This window comes from Nuphar pumila, chromosome 9 (assembly GCF_984573655.1).
Source record: "Nuphar pumila chromosome 9, dmNupPumi1.hap1.1, whole genome shotgun sequence".
Lineage (NCBI taxonomy): Eukaryota > Viridiplantae > Streptophyta > Magnoliopsida > Nymphaeales > Nymphaeaceae > Nuphar > Nuphar pumila.
In genome coordinates this window covers 112,832,999-112,854,013 of record NC_143257.1, presented here as the reverse complement: position 1 = coordinate 112,854,013, position 21,015 = coordinate 112,832,999, and the positions used below count along the sequence as shown (strand labels likewise).

General features: G+C 35.7%; 1 protein-coding gene across 1 annotated transcript; it reads right to left on the bottom strand.

Annotated features, from left to right (window-relative positions):
* Nucleotides 1-18,868: 18,868 nt before the first annotated feature.
* Nucleotides 18,869-19,252, bottom strand: LOC149828913 (uncharacterized). The gene has a single exon (XM_090017170.1). The coding sequence runs from the start codon at nt 19,250-19,252 to the stop codon at nt 18,869-18,871; it is 384 nt and encodes a 127-aa protein (XP_089873296.1).
* Between the last annotated feature and the right edge of the window lie 1,763 nt (nt 19,253-21,015).

Below are 21,015 nucleotides of genomic sequence, written 5' to 3'. Positions count from 1 at the left end.
TTAAGAGGTTGCAAAAACACATCGATGTATTTCTCAGGAGATTGTGGTCCAAAAATAAGCATTGACATTATCATGTAAGATTTCTTCATACACATCCATGAAGCAAGTTGTATGAAATGACAATAATGACTAGCCATATATTGTAAGTGGTACTCAAAGTTCTGTAGGGATTAAAACCATCACTTACCAATTTTAGTCTAACATTACGACTGTCAACTGCAAATGATGGATGCAAAAGGTCAAAATATTTTTATATATATGTGAGTATGAAGGATGCCTTAAACTACTATCTTTGATGTGTCTTTCATCATGCCATCTTATTTTCAAAGCAGTCTTTGTTGACATAAGCAACCTCTACAGCCTTGGAATCAAAGAAAAATACTATAAAGTCTTTGTAGGAACATTGGTAACTTTGTATGATGTCTCATCACCTTTACTCTCTCTCCATCTTGAAATTCTATAATGCATACATTTCTACTTTTCTTTGTCTTCTTTCCAATATAACATGCAATTTCTAGGACATGCATTTGTTTTTTCGTAACTCAAGCCTAGTTTCTCAATGTTTTTCTTCATCTCATAATAATCCTTAGGTAATTGTACAACAACTAAAAAAGCTTCATGCAATAGCTCCAGCAATATATCAAAGGACTTATTACTCCACTCGTTAATGCATTTCAAATGGAACAAACACACGAGAAAATATAGTTTAGTAAACTTCGAGCATCCAGGTTATAATTCTTGTGAGTTATCATTTAGCAACCTGAAATATGCATCACCCTCTAGACTTTTACCAGTAGGTACCTCATCTACATGATCACCGGTTGTCGAATTTGAATGTACTCTAATTTTATCTGCTATCAATGCATCCATATCAGCTGGCAAATCATTTGCATGTGGTCTCATTGGTTCACCATGAAAATGCTAGTTGACATAGCTTTCTAGAAATTCATTGCACATTATATGATCGAACATGACCTACACTGACTACTACAAGAGGTTGACAAACTTTCGACATGGGCACCTGAGATTTTTTTGCCGTACTACATTATTATGTTTGGCAACTTCTAAGAAATTTATAACTCCTTTTAAATAATGATCAAGGTCTCTTCTATGAAATGAAGGTTACCAAAGACATGTCATCATCAACTACTGCATCCAAATAAAATCTTAACTTTCATATAAGGCAACTAAAAAAATTTAAAATTATCTTTCAATTTGAATCCAATTTTTGGCATCCATAATGCCTACACACTTCTTCAAATATCTACAGTTTCAAAGAGTATTGCCTAACTAGATATCACGTAAAAAGTATTAAAGTACTATATATATATATATATATATATTAAAATAATTAAAAAACCTCAACAATCTAGTTATATATAGATACATATATACACATATATTAAATTAATTACAAACATATGGATTAAAATACAAAGCCCCTAAATTGTAAGTCATATCAGATTAAGCATGCATTCAATAAATAAATTTTTAAATTAGCAATTAAAATACAAAACCCCTAAAATCTAAATCATACTTGAAAATAAAATCGGATTAAGCAAGCATTCACTAAATAAAATTTTAAATTAGCAATTAAAATATGAAACCCCTACAATCTAAATCACACTTGAAAATAAAATTGGGTTAAGCATGCATTCACTAAATGAATTTCTAAATTAGTAATTAAAATATAAAACCCCTAAAATCTAAAGCATGCATGAGAAAAAAAATCAGATTTAGAGGCTCCAATAGGACAAGGTTTAGTTTGTTGAGAGACAAGCATAATCTTATTGATTTAGGGATTAGCTTGAAGGGGTGTGTTAACATGGGTCATGCAAATCAGACTTACAAGGGCCCAAACAACATAACAAGTCAAGAGCTAAAAGGAAACTTTCAGAATTCCAGCAAGAGTAGAAATTTCCAAGTTTCACTCAAGACGTCACAAGGAAAGAGGTTGTTAGATGTATTATATATGTCTAAGACTTGTCAAACGAAGGCACATATAAATAAAGAAGTCCATGAAGATTTGCAAGTTCGATGGTTTTTTTTGTAGGCAAGATTTTCCTCTTTGAAGGTATCATATGAAGTTACTATTTTGTAAAAGGGTCTCCTAAGGAGACATGAGTTGTATGGGTAATATTCATATATAACATAAGCTCTCTCTTAGCTGAATCAAGGAGAGAGAGAGAGAGAGAGAGAGTTTTGCTTAGTGGACGGAGGCCATCATCTAGGCCTAATCACATTAAAATTCATGTGTGAATTATGTGTGCTCATGTGCGTGATACCATCTTTACATGGTATTAGAGTTATTTTAAGTTCTTGGCTGATTTGGTACTAGACATGTTTTTCTTTGTGGTGTGCGCTTTCTTCATGTGGTATTCTCTCATCTATGGCTTTTTCAAGCTCCTCCATGAATTCAACATCAAGTAGTGTGATGTTTCTTAATTCAATGATTCATTAGAGCGCCTTTTCCATTCTCATTTCATTCAAGTTAGATTGAAATAATTATTTATTGTGGAAGTCTCAAATAGAATCAGTCGTGTTTAAACAAGATTTGATAAAAATACATAGATGGTTCATCTCTTCCACCATCTCAATACATTGTTGAAGGAGAGAAGACTTCTCCTAACTTCAAGTAACTTGTTTGGAAGTGAGTTGATCAATTGGCTCTTAGTTGGATCAAGGCTACAATAACTGAACATGTTCGGGGCCAAATCATTCATCATATTATGGCTTATGAGGCATGCTTGGCCTTGGAACGTGTTGATATTTCACAATCAAGTTTGAGAGTTCTTCAATTAAAGAGTGACTTATAAAATATCAAAGAGGACACTACAAAAATAGGTAGCAATAGAAGTGTCATTTTAACAACAACAAAAAGTGGCAGTTGTTGGATGGGCAATAGCTACAACATTAAAGGTGGCTGCTTATACATAGGTATTAGTAGCCACTTTCTCAAGTGACCTTTGTTAATCTACTACAGCCACATTAGTGGCTGCTATTGGCTATGCAATAACGACCACACTTATAGTGGCAGCCACTTTCCCAAGTGGCTTTTAATAATCTATTACGACCACATTAGTAGCTGCTATTGGTTGAGCAATAAGTACCTTGCTATGGCTGCTATTGGGTAAGCAATGACAGCCACACTTTTAGTGGTTGTTAATACCTGTGTATTGACAACTACATGCTCAAGTGACCTTTTTAAATGATCTACTGTAGCCACAAAAGTAGTTGATATTAGAGAGAAAATAGTCATGACCTTTAAGTGGCTGCTATTAATATTTTTTAGCAGCCACAATGTAATGTCACTGCTATTTACCTTTCCAATAGCAACCACAATGTAATGTTGTTGCTATTAACATTATCAAAAATATGATTTTAATAACAGTGAAATTTTAGAAAAAAATAAAAAAAAAACCTATGACGGTGCATACCAATTTACATATTTTAGTTACTTTGGATCAAAGGAAACTAAAATATGTAAACTAATAAAAAATGTAAATTGGTTTGAACCAAGATTTTCATATGTTTTTCTGCAAATCTAACCACACAGATGCATTCAGCATGGTTCATTTGCTTGGAATTGACTATTGGATCATCATAATCGGATCAAGAAATATAATTTTTAATGCTTGTATATTTATAAAAATTTTGAGCCATTGATTTTCAAGCCTTAAAAGATTATTCTTATACATCATAATCGGATGATCCAAGAGTCTGTTTCTATAAAACCATGCATCTAGATCACATTCGTACGGTGAAATTTTAGAAAAAAAACTATGAAAATCTCGGTGCATACCAGTTTACATATTTTAGTTACTCTGTATTAAGGAAAACTAGAATATGTAAACTAACAAAATATGTAAACTAGTATGAACCAAGATTTTCATAGATTTTTTTTGCAAATCTAACAACCCTGTAGATGCATTCGGCATGATCCATTTGAATGAAATTGACTATTGGATCATCGTAATCGGATCAAGAAATATGATTTTTTATGCTTGCCTATTTATGAAAATTTTGAGTCGTTGATTTTCAAGCCTTAAAATATCATTCTTATACATCATAATTGGATGATCTAAGAGTCTGTTCCTATAAAACCATTCATCTAGATCGCATCCATACAGTAAAATTTTGGAAAAAAATAAAAAAAGCTTATGAAAATCTCAGTGCATACTAGTTTACATAGTTATCCTGGATCAAGGGAATCTGGAATATGTAAACTGGTATGAACTGAGATTTTCATAAGTTTTTTGCAAATTTATCTCTTTAGATGCATTTAGCATGGTCCATTTGCATGGAATTGACTATTGGATAATCGTAATTGGATCAAGAAATGTGATTTTTATGCTTTCATATTTACAAAAATTATGAGTTGTTGATTTTCAAGCCTTAAAAGATCCTTCTTATACATTGTAATCGGATGATCCAAGAGTCTGTTTTATAAAACTATGCATCTAGATCGCATTTGTATGGTAAAATTTTAGAAAAAAAACAAAAAAAAACTATGAAAATCTCAGTGCATACGAGTTTACATATTTTAGTTACCCTGGATCAAGGGAAACTGGAATATGTAAACTAACAAAATATGTAAATCAGTATGAGTTGATGTTTTTATAGTTTTTTTTTTTGCAAATCTAACCCTGCAAATGCATTCTGCGTGGTCCATTTGCTTGGAATTGACTTGGATCATCGTAATCAAATCAAGAAATGTGATTTTTTATGCTTGCATATTTACGAAAATTCTGAGCCATTGATTTTCAATCCTTAAAAGATCATTCTTATATATTGTAATTAGATGATCCAAGAGTCTGTTTCTATAAAACCATGTATCTAGATCGCATCCGTACGGTGAAATTTTAGAAAAAATGAAAAAAAAAACTATAAAAATCTTGGTGCATACAAGTTTGCATTTTTTAGTTACCCTAGATTAAGGAAAATTGGAATATGTAAACTAACAAAATATGTCAACTGGTATGAATCAAGACTTTCATAATTTTTTTTATAAATCTAACCCTACATATGCATTCAGCATGGTCCATTTGCTTGGAATCGACTATTGGATCATCATAATTTGATCAAGAAATGTGATTTTTTATACTACTATTAGAGTTGTTCTGGCTATTGCAGTTAGCAGTAATTGAAAAATACAACAGTTGGATGTTAACAATGCTTTTCTTCATGGTTTTCTAATAGAAGAGGCCTCAGGGTTTTGAAAATCAAGATTTTTTAAATTATGTATATCGTTTAGATAAAGCTCTTTATAGCTTAAAACAAGCTCCTCAAGCATGGTTCAAAAGGTTGAGCTCATATCTACTTCAACTTGATTTTGTTTAGTCTAAAAGAAGAGGTGTATATGGCACAACCTCTGGGTTTCAAAAATTAAGATTTTTCAAATTATGTGTGTTGTTTAGATAAAGCTCTTTATAGCTTAAAACAAGCTCCTCAAGCATAGTTCAAAAAGTTGAGCTTATATTTACTTCAATTTGATTTTGTTGAGTTGAAAGCTTATACACCATTATTTATCAAACAAAGTAGTGGTGATCTTATGTATGTGATTATTTACGGTGATTATGTTATTATTACGAAGCTCACATGGTGAAGTTATAAATATTATTCATGCTTTTAGTAAAGAGTTATCCATCAAAGATCTTGGGCCACTTTATTTTTTCTTGAGAATTGAGGTCAAACATTCCTCATATGGACTTGTTTTATCTCAATGAAAATATATTCATGATATATTAGTCAAAACTCGAACGAGTGAGTCTAAGCCTATGGTAACACGTGATGCAACTAATGTTACTTTTGTTCAAATGCAATGATAAACAACTTGTTGATCCCTCTTATTATAGAAGTATTGTAGGGGTTTTAGTACATTATCATGACGAGGCCAAATGTTGCTTTTCCTGTAAATAAGGCATGTTAGTTCATGCATGAGCCCATAACATAACACTATAATCATGCAAAGAGGATTATTTAGTATATTATGGAAACAATTAACTATGGTTTGAAGGTATCCAAGTCTAATAATATGAGACTTGCTATCTTTTCTAATGTTGATGGGCATGGTTTCCATCTACAAGTGGTTATGTTGCATATTTGGGATCTAATGATATTTCATGACGCTCGAATAAGCAACACACTATTGCTAGATCGAGCATTGAAGCAGAATATAAAGCCATCATGGAGGCCACTTCAAAATTGATATGGTTAAAAAAATTATTAAGAGAACTTAATCATTTACAATCAAGCTCCTACAATATAATGTGATAATTTGGGAGCAACATATTTAATTGTTAATCCAGTGTTTTATACCAAAACAAAACACATTGAAATTGACTATCATTTTGCGCAAGAAAAAAATTGCCAAGCAATAAGTAGAAGTTAAATTTGTTGAATCTTAAGATCAGGATGCTGATATACACCATGGCTCACTACAAGAAAACATATCATTACCGATCATAAACATGGTGATGATAAATTATCGTCGTCAATAATACATTAATGCCGACAATAAAAAATATCATAGTAAAAATACCTATAGTCGATGACATAATGTCGTTGCTCTTATCATGTCGGTAATATGAATAGGAACATGCAAAAGATGGTCAAGACTAGATATTACCGACGATATTATCATCACCTTTCAAATACGATAATAATTAATCATAGCCTATTATCTTTTATATTTTTATAGTATAGACGACGATATTTATCATCGCATATATTGTTATTTTTTTTTATGATGGATGACGATAATTATCTATAAATATGCTATTGTTTATGATCTATTGATGACGATAATTATCATCGTCAATATGTGAATTACTGATGACGATAATTATCATCATTTATAGTGTAATATCAATGATGATAAATATCATAGTTGATGTTAAACTTGTCCCTAATGTTATTGACTATGATAATTATCATCGCTAATAGTGTACCATCAACTACCATAAACGATCATCATTGATATTAAACTTATCCTTATTTTTATTGACTACGATAATTATCATCGCTATTGGTTTAACCTCAATGGCGATAAATATCGTCTTAAATGTTAATCATCGTTCGTAGCGTAACTTAAATTTATCTCTAATTCTATTAATGATGATAATTATCGTCGATAATATTGTAGTATTAACGATGATAAATATCATCTAGGTTAAACTTATCTATAATTTTATTGACAACGATAATTATCATCTATAATATAACTTAAATTATATTGACGACGATAGTGTAATTAACGTAGCAAATAGTGAAGTTTCGATGACCATAATTTTTGTCGTCAATAGGATTAGGGATAAGTTTTAACATCGACAATATTTATCGTTTTTTAGTACTCTTTTCGTGAGAGTTCTCCCCTCTTTTTCTTTTCGTTCTGTCCCTAAAACTCTTTTCCTCCGCCTTCTCCTCGCCCTATGTCGCTGCACTCGCTGCTACCGGACACCCGCCGCTCGCCCTCGCCGCTGCCGGACACTCGCTCGCTCTATATGGCTGAAGCAGGGTTCGACTCTCACAGGCGTCGCTCTCTCCTCTGGGATCGAGCATTGACAGAAGATCCTTGGCATCGCTATCTCCTCTCTGTCATCTCCTTGGCATCGATCGAGTGGTCTGACCCTTTTTTTCAAATTTCTGTTGCTTTTAAATAATTTGGATCTTAATTTTTTGTTGCTTTTCAATTTTCTCACTGGATGTTCTTTGATTTTACCTTTTCTTATCAATTTTGCTTCAGTGATTAGTTTGGAAAATTGGGCCTGAATTTTTTACTTTTAAGATTTTCACTTCGTCGTGCATTGTTTGTTTTATTTTCTTAATCGAGATTTGTTTGTATGCTTTTTTTTTTCATTTCCTTTTGTTCTCTCCTCTTGTCCTTGTTTGTTCGGATTCTTAAGGATTAATTTGTGTGTAATTGGTGATTGGGGCACACACACATGCATATACCTGAAAACACCACCAGACTTGGATGATTGGGACCCAAATCTATCTCAACCTACTTTACTGTTACGCGTGGTCCAACTCTGAGCCCACACACTTTAGCAAACCCACTAACTTTGTGTATTTCATAAAGTCTGTTTGTGGAGATACCACACTAAGCCCCATGAATACTACAATGACTGAACATTCTCAAAAACATGTTATTGAGATGTACTAACTCGATTCTTTAATATACAAACCTATCACTGGTTTACCCTTTGTTCATTCTTTGCTTTTGTTTTTCGAAATGGGCCATGGCAATGATGTTTCCTTCAGTGTTATTTTCTTTTCAAAAAAGTTTTCACCTTTTTATAGATTCAAGGATTTCATATCTATCGCCTGGAATTTTAATCACTACTAGTTAGCCAATCTGTGAAAGTAGGTGATACACTTATTGGCCTATTGCATTTATTGACTGTCAACGTCTTGATAATGATCACCTTCTTGGTTAATATGCCTTGTTGCCATAAAAGTGTTATTGAACTTATTTGGTTCTAAGAAATTTATGCAAGTATATGCAGAAGATTTTTTAGGCACTTGTATCAATAATATTCAGTTGCCTGAATTATCTATTCTTTTTTCTTTCGTCTTAGCTGAAAAGGTAATTTGTTCTGAGTGTTCATGTTAATTCCTGCTGGTAGTTGTCATGATTAATTTCGGCATTGCATGAGCTTGAAGATGATTGCATTTGTAAACATAATCCTTCTTGAACTGTTACCTTGAGCTGTATTGAAACATTTGAAACAATAAATTTCCTGCAGATTTTTTCTTACCTTTTCAATCATGATGATTTTTTGTGTGACATACAATGAAATAGACAGGGATCTACTTATAATCTTCATGTTTAATAATGGTGGAACCAATATGGATGTCATACATTCTATTTCCATAATGGTAGTAGCACTTTGAACTGTCAATGTCTTGTAACTTTGAATCATAATACAGTGCAGACTTGTACCGATTAGCTTAGCATGTGAACAGGCTTGGGTCTATTCATCTTCTTGTCTGGTATGACCATTTCCAAACAGCTAACACTTGTTGGAATCAGAGGGTAGTTTGATTCTCCATAGGAATTCCAACAAAGTTCCTGTTTGATCCCACGGGCATCAAATGATGGTACTAGAAGGATGTTGGTTATGCTAATGCCTGTACAGGGGTTGTTGTTGCTGCATGCTAGATGAACTGCCTATGAAGTGTAGGTTCCTGTGTTCCAATTGAATCTAGCATCTGTTATTGCTACGGCATTAGTTTGGTTTTGAAATATCCTCTTGTCACAGTAGTATTGGTCTATGCAATGGGAGTTTTGACATCAGAAAACTTGGATGCTGGAGAAGTAAACACTGTTTACAGACCCAACTCCACCCTGTGAGCAATGCATTTGTTAATCGACATAGCATAGGTTCCTGTGTTCCAATTGAATCTAGCATCTGTTATTGCTACGGCATTAGTTTGGTTTTGAAATATCCTCTTGTCACAGTAGTATTGGTCTATGCAATGGGAGTTTTGACATCAGAAAACTTGGATGCTGGAGAAGTAAACACTGTTTAGAGACCCAACTCCACCCTGTGAGCAATGCATTTGTTAATCGACATAGCATAGGTCATTATATGGAGTAGGCCTCATAATTTTTCTTTTTTTTTTTTGTAGTGAATCATACTCATTTGATATTAAGTGAGTTGTATCGAACCTGCCAAGTCTTGATTCTGACTCCAAACAGGCTGTGGCAAAGTGCATATATCCTAACATATCAGCATTTGAGCACACTTAGGTGAAGACAAATTGGACAAAAAGACTTGAAACAGTTCAGTGTTAATTTTAGAGCCACCTGATTCCATGACTTGGGCTACAATAAACATCATGAATATTGACATTGGCACACCCAATTTGTATATATATGCAGTCATCACCTGTTTGAATTTTATGCAAGAATGATAGGAAGCAATTTGTTGTTCATTGCACAAAAGAAAAAGCATAGAAAACCAGAGTAAATTGTTGCAAATTATTTAATTGAAAGTCTTGGAGTAAATACCACAAGCATTTGAGGAATTGTAGGCTCAATTGGGACCAAAGTGTGTGGGTCTAGGTTCAAGCTCAGGTTGACTAGATTAAAAACAGGGTTAGGTTCTGTTTGGGTTGATGTGTTTGAGGAATTATTTGCTTTATAGTGTTATTGCAATTCCAGTCTAGCTAGTTAAACATTAGTTCAATATATAGCTAGCTAAACATCTGTTATTGCTACCGCATTAGTTTGATATTTATCGTTGCCAGTTATACGATATTTATCGTAGCGTTGGCGTGAGATAATAAAGCTGACAATATTTATTGTTGGTTTTACTAACCATAGGCGACCGACATGTATCGTCGGCTTTAAATAATGTAAGCGATGATATTCATCATCGGTTTTAACTAGTATAGCTGATGATAATTATCATCACATTTAATTACTATTACCAACAATATTCTAAACCCGACCATTTTATACTGACTATATAAAATTGTCGAATTTATTTTTATAAAAACAATGATAAATAAATACCTTCGTTTATAGTAATATAAACAACCATAAAAAGCCGACAATTGGGTCGACGATATTTATCATTGATTATGTTATTGGCTACCATAAATCATATAAATATCATATGCAATGACGTGTGTTCTTGTAGTGGCTCTAGCAGGACCAAGATTTAGTTTTTTGAGAGATATTCATAATCTCATTGATTTAGAGATTAACTCGAGGGGGCATGTTAACATGGGTCATCAAGTTAACTGGTCCAAACAACATAACAAGTCAAGAGCTAGAAGAAAAGTTTCAGAATTCCAGCAAGAGAAGAAATTTTCAGGTTTCACTCGAGAAGTCACAAGGAAAGAGGTTGTTAGTTGAAGATCTATTATGGAAGTCCAAGACTTGTCAAATGAAGGCTCTAACTTATAAAGAAAGAAGTCCATCAAAACATGCAAGTTGGGTGGTCTTTGTGTTGGGTGCAGTTTTTTTGTATTTTAAATAAAAAAATAATAGATTAACCATGATAAACTTTGTAAACAACAACATCCAGCAAACTAGTATTGGTATGCCAATTACAAAAACTTGTCACACTAAAGGAAAAGTGTATGACAAACCCTATGGTTTGGTTCTTTAGGGTCATTTATGTTGTGTATACTATGTGGTTGTCCATCCCCATTTTTTTTTCTGTAGTGCTCACAGCAATAAGATAAAGAGATCCCTGTGCTTAGTCTTCTCTTTTCGATTTCCTTTTGACACAGCTTGTAACCAAACGCTTCAAACAGCGGTTCTTTCTTATCTTCTTTTCTGCTTCCTCCTCTTCCATCTTCCTGCGGCTCTCATTTCCCATGAATTCCTCCAACTGCAAATACACTCTCATCCTTAAGTTAACAAATCCCAAGCTCTAAGAAGGTAAAAGAAAATATAAAAATAAGTTCAACTCTTCCCCAATTCTTTAAACTCAAAACCCCTCCAAAATTCTGATTCAAAAGAAGAAGAAAAGAAATGAGGATGAACCCGATACGGACCTTCATGACCCGGTTCTCAAGGTCATCGAGTCGGTTTACGACGCTGCCCTTTAGCCGTGTCTCCACCAGAACTGCGTTCAACGGCCTGCACCGGCTCTCTAGGCTCCCCGGAGAGGACGAGTTCCCGTCACCCGTCGTCCTGCTTCCGGGAGTCGAGACGCTCGATCTCTTCCCGGATCTTATTCCATTAATCTCCTCCAGATTTCCAATCTGCTTGAAAATTTCAAAAAATGGTAGAAAAAAGGAAAAAAACATTCTAATGGAAACTGCAGAAAAATCGAATTAAATAAAATAAACTCGGAAAAATAAAGGTAGATCAATGACCAAATAGTCCAGACGATCGACTCGGGAAAGAACCGGTTCGTTTCTTGCAGCCATCGTGAAAAAACCGCTACGGATGTCGCTGGTGGCTGCGTGAATATAGATATTAGAATGCCCGTTCATGTCACGTGTCCAGACGGTGGACACGTGGCTTCTTTGAATGAAGGCGTCTGGATCCTTTGGAGTAAAGGCCTTTTTCAGTATTTATGTTTTGTTTTACTCTTGCCTTATGACGTGAATGGCTCTAGTGAGTTCTATGTGCCTAAATTCGGTATCGATTCAGATCCAGATCCACATAATAAGTCAGGTATACATCTACGGGTGTCAACGGGTCGGGTTTGGCTGGTGACCCAGGTGGAATCAGACTTAGCCCTGATTTTAAGGTATGGTATTGAGTTCGGACCTGAGTCTAATTGAATCCACCATAACAAAAAACATACCCAGACCCGGTAAAAACTGCATGAATCGGACCCAAATCATACATGGTAAAATAATATTTTTTATCATTTTTACATTAAAAAGTTGCGGGTCTTAATTGGAACTCAGGTCAGGCCCAGGTTTGGTATAAAATTTCACAAACTATACCCAGGTCCATGTATTAATCGGACCTTCAGGTCCAGATCTGAGTCTTAATAGGGTCTTCTTATTTATGACCCTATGAGGTTTGGTTCGTGTTGGATCCAGGTAAATCAGACCCATTGACAGTACCCCTATATACATCGTGTGTCCGACCTGCCCTAAACCCAAAATTTCAAGTATGAGCATTAAGGATACCAACTCCAAATTATTAAGATCACCCTAAATCCAGCATCAACATTGAGCAACCCTACCCGGCTTGACTATTTGGCGTAAAATTTAATATTTTAGACAAATATATAGCTTCCAGACCATTTATCCTTTCCATCATTTTTTTTAAACATACCTGTGTTTTTTACTTAATTTAAACCTGTAGATGTGATATCTATGCTTTATTTAGTAGAAAATATGTATTAGTTTAAATATTTTTTATTTTTAAATATTTTTTACCTCAACAAAAAAAAATCAGTGTATTGCAGCAAACACGAGATTGACTAAAAAAATAAAAAATTCTTGTTAAATTGATTTGATCTAAAATATCATTTTTTTTAAATAAATAATGATGAAACACATCCACAAGTTCAGAATAAGCAGAAAAACTGAAAAGTGGGACGTTGCAGATTCTGCCTAACCCATCTTGCCTTTAAAAGAGAGAGAGAGAAGTAACCAACACACATAACTTGATAGAACTGAAAAGTGGCATACCAACCCTAAATTGTGAGATTCTTACGAGCCAACTTTTTTAGTATGTCAAGAATAATGCTAAGGTGCAAATTCGAAGTATAAAGGGTACGCTGGCTTTGCCGGCAATGTGATTCAAAATCAAATATGATCGCAAGGGGTCCCTAAATGATCTTGATTCTCGCAGCAAAATGAATAAACAAGCTCAAATTCGATTCTCACGTTTGCTTTGACGCGAAAGAGTGGAGCCAGTGTGAATCATTCTCTCATTTGGGTGGGAGAAACAATCTCATCAGAATGAAACAAAGGCACCCATAAATAGGGATGACAGTGGACGGGGGGATACCGGCCCCCCGTCCCGCCTCGCCCTGTTTGGACCGGGGATGAAGGACATGAAACAGGGATGGAGGTGGGGATGAAGGTTAAAATCTATCCCCATGCGGGGATGGACTTACACTTTCCCCCACCCCGTCCCCATCTCAATCACGCCTTTCCCCATCCCAAATCCTTTAAGAAATGACTATAGACCTAGGGGAAACACAGCCCCGTCCTGCCTCACCCCCGTTTGGACCGGGGATGGAAGACATGAAACGGGGATGAAGGTTAAAATTCATCCCCGTGCAGGAATGGAGGCGGGGATGAAGGTTCAGATTTTGAAACAGGGAGGGGGTGGAGACCTTGTCCCCCGCCCCGGTCCACTGCCATCCCTACCCATAAAGTTGATGGTTGTGTCCCATATGCTTCCTGGTCTGGTAAGCCTGGGTTCTTGATTTAGGAACTTTTCGGGGATGATTTTGACCAAGGTCAGAGATAGGGATGCAAACTGTTCCAATCCGGAACAACTACATATACAGATTAGGACCGGAATCTGATCCAGAACAGATAAAAATTGCAAAACCTCCATCCTCGATCCGACCTACATGGGCCCCAACCGATATGACCTTTACTCGAACAAGGGATTTCATACCCTGATCAGAGATCCCCCAATATCTTTTATATATAATAAATCTGTGGCCTGATTCGAGTCGAGGGGAGATCGGATCATAGATAGTGAATTTGAGGAGATCGGGTTAAACCATGCACTCTGGTACTCTTCAGGTATGTGACAACAATATTAACCTTGTCCCAGACCCGAACCACTGGTTTGTATAAAACTAGTTCAGCTTTTTCTTCACTCTCGCTCAGACCTCCGGAATTACAATCATCTTGTACTACAGCCCACCTCACCTCTGGCTCCCACTTGGAAGGCAAGAAGCATAGTCGAACAATGCCCCCAACGATGAACTATAGTCATTAATAGGACTGAACAATGAGCGGGCTAGGCTGGCGCGGCCTGGTTAGTGGATGGGCTTGATCGAGCCATTGACAGGCCAGGCCTAGTCAAGCTCGGCCGATTGACCAACTGGGTTAGGCCGGGGCCAGGTTACTAGTTATCTTTATATTCACAATTTCACATTCATTTTCTTGAGCATATAGCTTTTGTAATAAAATTTTTTGAAAAAAAACAAGTGAAACTCAATAGGAATGAAATATTTGAATCACGTACTTGACCTATATATATATATATATATATATATATATATATATATATATATATATATATATATATATATATATATATATATATATATATATATATATATGCACTTTGATGGTGGTACTGTACCATCATATCACACTTGATTTACATAGATCTAAGCTTCAAAACAAAATCAACTATTGAATCAAGGTTTAATATATTTTATTAAGTATATTTTATATTATTTTTAAACTACCCTTATTTTCATGAATTATGAGCCTTTTATTTCCATTGTCACAAAAATAGAATCATAAAATCTTAGGGCATATTAAACACCATAAAAATTTCTAATATACTAAATAAATCATGCTAAACACATTAGATATGTGCAAACAAGTGTGTATCATTGGTGTGAGTTTTATGAAAATGAATTCTAAAATAATATTTTTAATAAACACAAGTGAAAGCCAGACACCAAAAGTATAAAAACCGGCTCGCACGAGTGGTAAACTCTGGGTCAAACTCAGGGAACGAAAAATACTTTGTATTCAAGCACATAATCTAAACTACTCTTTATTGCTAAAAAATCAATTAATTAAGTAAATAAAGAAAGTGTGCAACCCTCTACGAAGGACTTTAAACAATAATTAACGGCCTTATTATAATCCCAAATAAATGAATAAATAAAAATAAAAAAACTAATTCTAAAAGAAAAAGAAAATGTCTTTAGTGCTTGAGTCTTCTTGTCCCTCTTGAATTGATTTGCTTCCCTTTTTTTGCCTTCCCTCTTCAGGTAGTGCTTATTTTCTTGAACTTTTGAGGGCACTTTGAGGGTTCTCTAAGGGCACTTTTGAGGGCTTGAGGGGACCTCAAATGGCACTTCAAGGGCATGAAAAGGGCTCTACCGCACGTTCCAACCGCTTTCCTGCAAAATACAAAAATAAAACACAAAGTAGAAAAAAGAAATCTACAAAAAATCAAAGGTAAATATGAAGACAAATAAAAAAACATGAACTAATTAACATGAACTAAACTAATAACAAACTAAAGCAATCAAGAAATCAATAAATTGACTACACCAAAAGATCAAAAACATAATCAGTTGAACATGACTACTTAATTAATTTAATCTAATATAACATGTTAATAACAATTAACAAGAACTAAGCACGAAAAAAAAATGGTTAATAGCAAACTATGTTAATCGGCTAAGAAAACAAAGTTCTATTTATTTGATCTAAAAGAATGGCGAGTAAAAAAAACTTGTTGCAGACTTTCCTAAATTAAATCTAATCCTAAACTAATCTAAAACTAATCAAGAATCAGGAAAACAAACTATAAAACCTATATTAAAACTATGGTCTACCTAAATCAGGATTTTTTAATGCTTAAATCAAGAAAATGGCTAAACTATCAAAACAAAATATATTTTTGTTCTTTTTATTTTTTAGATGCAATATATGAAATAAACTAGATTAATATGAAGATGATGCAATGATCAACTAAAACTATATGTGTTGTAATGCTTTATACGATGCAAACTAGATCTACGGTGAAAAAGAAGGAGAAAAAAACAAACTGTCACAGATCGCCTCTGATAGATTGGATGAAAAGAGAAGATGATCTCTCTCAGTTGAACACACGCCTCTCTGACGAAAAGCATGGTTGTCGATGACAGATTGGATGCGAAAAGAAAAGAAAAATAGAAGAATAAGAACAGGAGAGAAATTGGCAAGGATCGAAAAGGAGGAGGAAGAGAAGAGAGGGAGGGAGCAAAGGGGGACTTGAGGTTGCTGGAAAAAACAACTTCTCTTGGCTGGAAAAGAATTATTTATAAACAAAAATTAAGTTAAAACACATTTTCTATGAAAGTCTGAAATATTTTCAAAAATTCTAAAGAGGGTTTTCCTCAAAAACATGAAAAACACCAAAAAATGCAAGGCAAACTTTGAAATACATATTTTTTTGATAATTTCTATTTCAATGCAGTTTCTAAAAACTAAGGATAAAAATGGGGTTTTAATACAATTTTTCTATGGATTATGCATAAAATAAGATGAATAAAATACAAATATTATGCATGATCAAATATTCTCATGCTTATCATTTGCTAGTCCTCGAGCAAACTGAAGCAAAAATAAAAATACTAAACTAATCAAAACAAAAACCTAACTGACTTTCGTAGGAATCACAGTTGCATTTAGCATATGCAACAAGCCCTTTAAACTCCTAGGTTACCCTAGTGGACGAGTAAGATCTTGTGAGGGTTTGCAGTGATGCTACCTAAAAACATTTCTGTCATGTATGCATAAAAATACAAATTCAGAAAGCATTAGGCAATTGAGGAGTTTGTTTTCATAAATATTTTATGTCATTACATTATCAAAACATAACTAGAGTCTTTTACAAGCCACCACAGGATAAAACATTTTCTTTCACTTTTCTAAATATCATAATCATTTATGCTTTATTCTAAGAAAATCAAATATGTACATGTCGTTATTTACTAATCCTCACTCATATGTTTTTCTGCATAGGTTTTCTCAATAATTGCTTTTAAGCAGTGAACTTTTTTTTTACTCTCTTTTTTTTATACTTTATCTTTTTTTTCTGTTGAACACTATTTCAAATTTCCAGTTTTATGACCCGTGTAACGAGCTCTGGGTCAGTGACTTCCAGGACAGATGACCTTAGGGCACCAGATACAAAGTACCTCTTAGACTTAATTGCTTGAGTCACTAGACCTTTCATTTTCATTGTTTGCGTATAGCTTGTTTCTTTGTCATGTGCAATGACAATATCTATTAGGCTCTCTATAAAGTCTATGTAACGGGATTTAAGGTCGATAGCTCTCAAACCAGATGACTTTAGGGCACTAGGTGTAAACACTCCTCATGTTCTACTTGCTCGAACAAAATAGGATACAGATATCAACTTAGACAAATGAGTAATTTTCTTCATTATCCTTTTCAACATGGAACTCAAACACTTCAACTTGTGTCTGATCCCAGCTATTGGAGAATACAGAGAGATCAAACAACTAAACGTATGCTCTTTTTCACTTTTTGAGACCATGAATGCAACATTGTTCATTTGCTTAGCTTTTCAAAAATAAAATTATGCATATTCATACTTATGATTCAAAATAAACTCTAACATGCATGTATCACCATTTCTTTAAAATCCACATAAATAACCACAGTTTTCTAGATCTGTGTCAGAATTTTTTTTAGGCTTAAAAATTCTTTAAAAACAATAGATTATGTAAATCATTCATATAAGGTCAAACTCATTCCTTAAAAGCCTAAGTTTTATGAATTGTCATCAACAGTGCAAGTACAAAAATATAAAAAGTTTGAGTGTGCAAACTACACCCTTCCCCATGCTTGAATGACATTGTCCTCAGTGACACTCTCTCATGCTTGCATGAAACAAAGTGAATGCATATGAGAACAAAAATAATCAGGAGAAAAGTAGGAGAAGTCTCCTGCTCCACACTGTGGAACCTTACCTGATATGGCATGTGAATGACTTTACATAGGTTTGATCTATCTACGTGTTCTACAACTCATAAAAATATATATAAAAAATCAATGCATACATGATCTATCATTCACACTCATGAAAAAAAAGCTACTTAAAAACAAAAAAACTATTAAAACTACTAATAATACATCATAAATTTGGGTTGCCTCTCATAAAGCATTAGATTTTACGTCCTCAGCTTGACGGATCTCTAGAGACCCTTCATTGTCCATGAGATCAATGGACTTGAAGTCATGCTCAATCAAGGGATCTGAGAAAAAGAGTGTCATCTGTGACACTGCACATTATGTTTCCTCCAACTCTACCTCTCTGAACCCTACGATGACTTTGGAACCTAGGATGAAGGAGCTTAGTCTCCACGTGGAGACTAGTCTCAAATGATAGAGAGCTATAAATCGAATAACAAGCAAGACACACATCCAACTGTGGATCGGATTGCTTTCCTATGACGATTGTCACTTGGAAATAATTGTCATGTCCTGTCACTCTCGTGGCAACATCAAAGATATGCAAGCGCAAACGCTTGTTGCCAAAAGAAACCTCTATCTCCCCAGTATAACAATCGATATGAGCATAGGCAGTGGCCAATAATGGTCTGCCTAGAATAATGGGGATCTGGTGAGTGACATCAGTGTCCTCTATGTCTAGAACAAGAAAATCAACAGGGAAGTAGAAGTCTTCAACCTTAACTAACACATTTTCTAAGATTCCTCACGAATGCTTGGTTGACCTGTCAGCCAACTGCAAGACAGTAGTTGTGGGCTTCAAATTCCCAAACTCAAAAGTGTCATATACGAAACCCGGTAACATGTTCACACTTGCCCTAAGATTGAGCAATGCATGCTCGATAGTCATGTTCTCTATAACACACAAAATGATCGATGCCCCAAGATCCTTGAGCTTGAGTGGGGCTTGGTGTCGAAACACGGAGCTCGCCTGCTTAGTCAAGAAGAATGTCTTGGGCAATGACCTCGATTTTTGCTTCTGCGTACAAAGTTCTTTGAGGAACTTTGCATAGGCAGGCACTTGCAAGATGGCGTCAAGCAAGGGGATGTTTATGTGAACCTGCTTGAACATGTCAAGCATCTTGTGCATGCGTGCCCCCTACTTGTCAAAATCATATGGTTTGGTCAGGGCCTGAGGAAAAAGGGTTCTAGGGATATATGAAGGAGAGGGAATAGGTTGTGGGTCTTACCCGCTTTCTATGGACCTGGTGAAAGAGATTGACTGGTCAATAGGGGTGGTAGTGGGCTCGCCAGTCGATGCTTGAGTAAGGTGCAATGTCTTCTCATTCTGAAGGGTCATAACAACATTGGCCTTCTCTTGGTGGGACTCTGTGAGGTACAGACCGTGATACATGGGTCTCTTACCCTTCGGATTGATAGCAGAAAGACTCGGGAGGCTCACTACAAGAAAATTGTTAATTAGCGATGGAAATTAGCGACGGATTTTTCCCGTCGCTACTTAGCGACAGATTAGCTAGAGATAGAATCTGTCGCTAATTTGCGACGGATTAGCGAAGAAACGACTTTTATCGCTAATCTGTCGCTACTTAGCGACGGATTAGCGACTGCATGTTTTTGTCGCTACTTTTGATTACAAGAACACCATTTTAGCGACGGATTTAGAGAGGGAACTCTGTCGTCGCTAATCCGTCGCTAATTAGCGACGGCGTAGCGACAGAATATATTCCGTCGCTTTTTTGGTATTTGGGTTTCGCGACGGCTTAGCGACGGAATTTTTCCGTCGCTAAGCCGTCGCTAAATGTCGCGTAAATCCCTAATCCCATCCCTCTTTCTCTTTTCCCTGTTTCGCTGTATTGCTCCCTCCCGCCGCCCGTCGGCTCTCGCCACCGTCCGGCCACCGCCGCTCGCCAGCCGCCGCTCCCCGTCCACCGCTCGCCAGCCGGCGCTCGCCAGCTGCCGCTCCCCGTCAACCTCCCGCCACCGTCCGGCGAAGCGCAGGTAATATTCTTCTTCTTCTTCTTCTTCTTCTTCTTCTTCTTCTTCTTCTTCTTCTTCTTCTTCTTCTTCTTCTTCTTCTTCTTCTTCTTCTAAACGCAGGGGGTACGCCCCTTCCCTGCCGGAAACGGAGGGGGTTTAACCCCCTGCCGTGCTTTCCGGCAGAGAAGGGGGTTAACCCCCTGCGTTTCCGGCAAGGGGGGTCGACCCCCTGTCGGAAAGGCATGGGGGGTCGACCCCCTGCCGGAAACGCATGGGGGGTCGACCCCCCTGCCGTAAAGGCACGGCAGGGGGTCAACCCCCCATGCCGGAACTGCCTTTCCGGCAGGGGGTTTAACCCCCTTCTCTGCCGGAAAGGCAGGGGGTTTAACCCCCTGCCGTGCTTTCCGGCAGGGGGGGTCGACCCCCTGCGTTATGCTGCCTAAGTGACTTGTCAAAAAAAAAATTCTGTTTTTGAATGCCTATGCTGCCTATATGAATCGTTTGAAAAATAAAATCTGTAGTAGGAATAACATGCTGCCGATGTGTATTGCTTTTGAAAAAAACAATCTGTTATGAGATATATTATGCTGTCTATGTGAATTGATTTCAAAAAAATCTGTTTTTTAATGCATATGCTGCCTATGTAAATCAGTTTGAAAAAAAAATCTTTAGTAGGAATACTATGTTGCCTATGTGTTTGTTTTTAGAAAAAAAATTTGTTATGAGATATCTACGTTGCCTATGTGATCTGTTTTGAAAAGAATTTTTGTTATGGATACCTATGCTGCCCATGTGATCTCTTTTTAAAAAAAAAAAAAGTTATTATGTGATCCCTATGTTGTCCATGTGATTAGCTTGAAAAAAAATTTGTAATATGTGTATATAAGATGTCCATATGGTTTTAAGTGTAGTTTG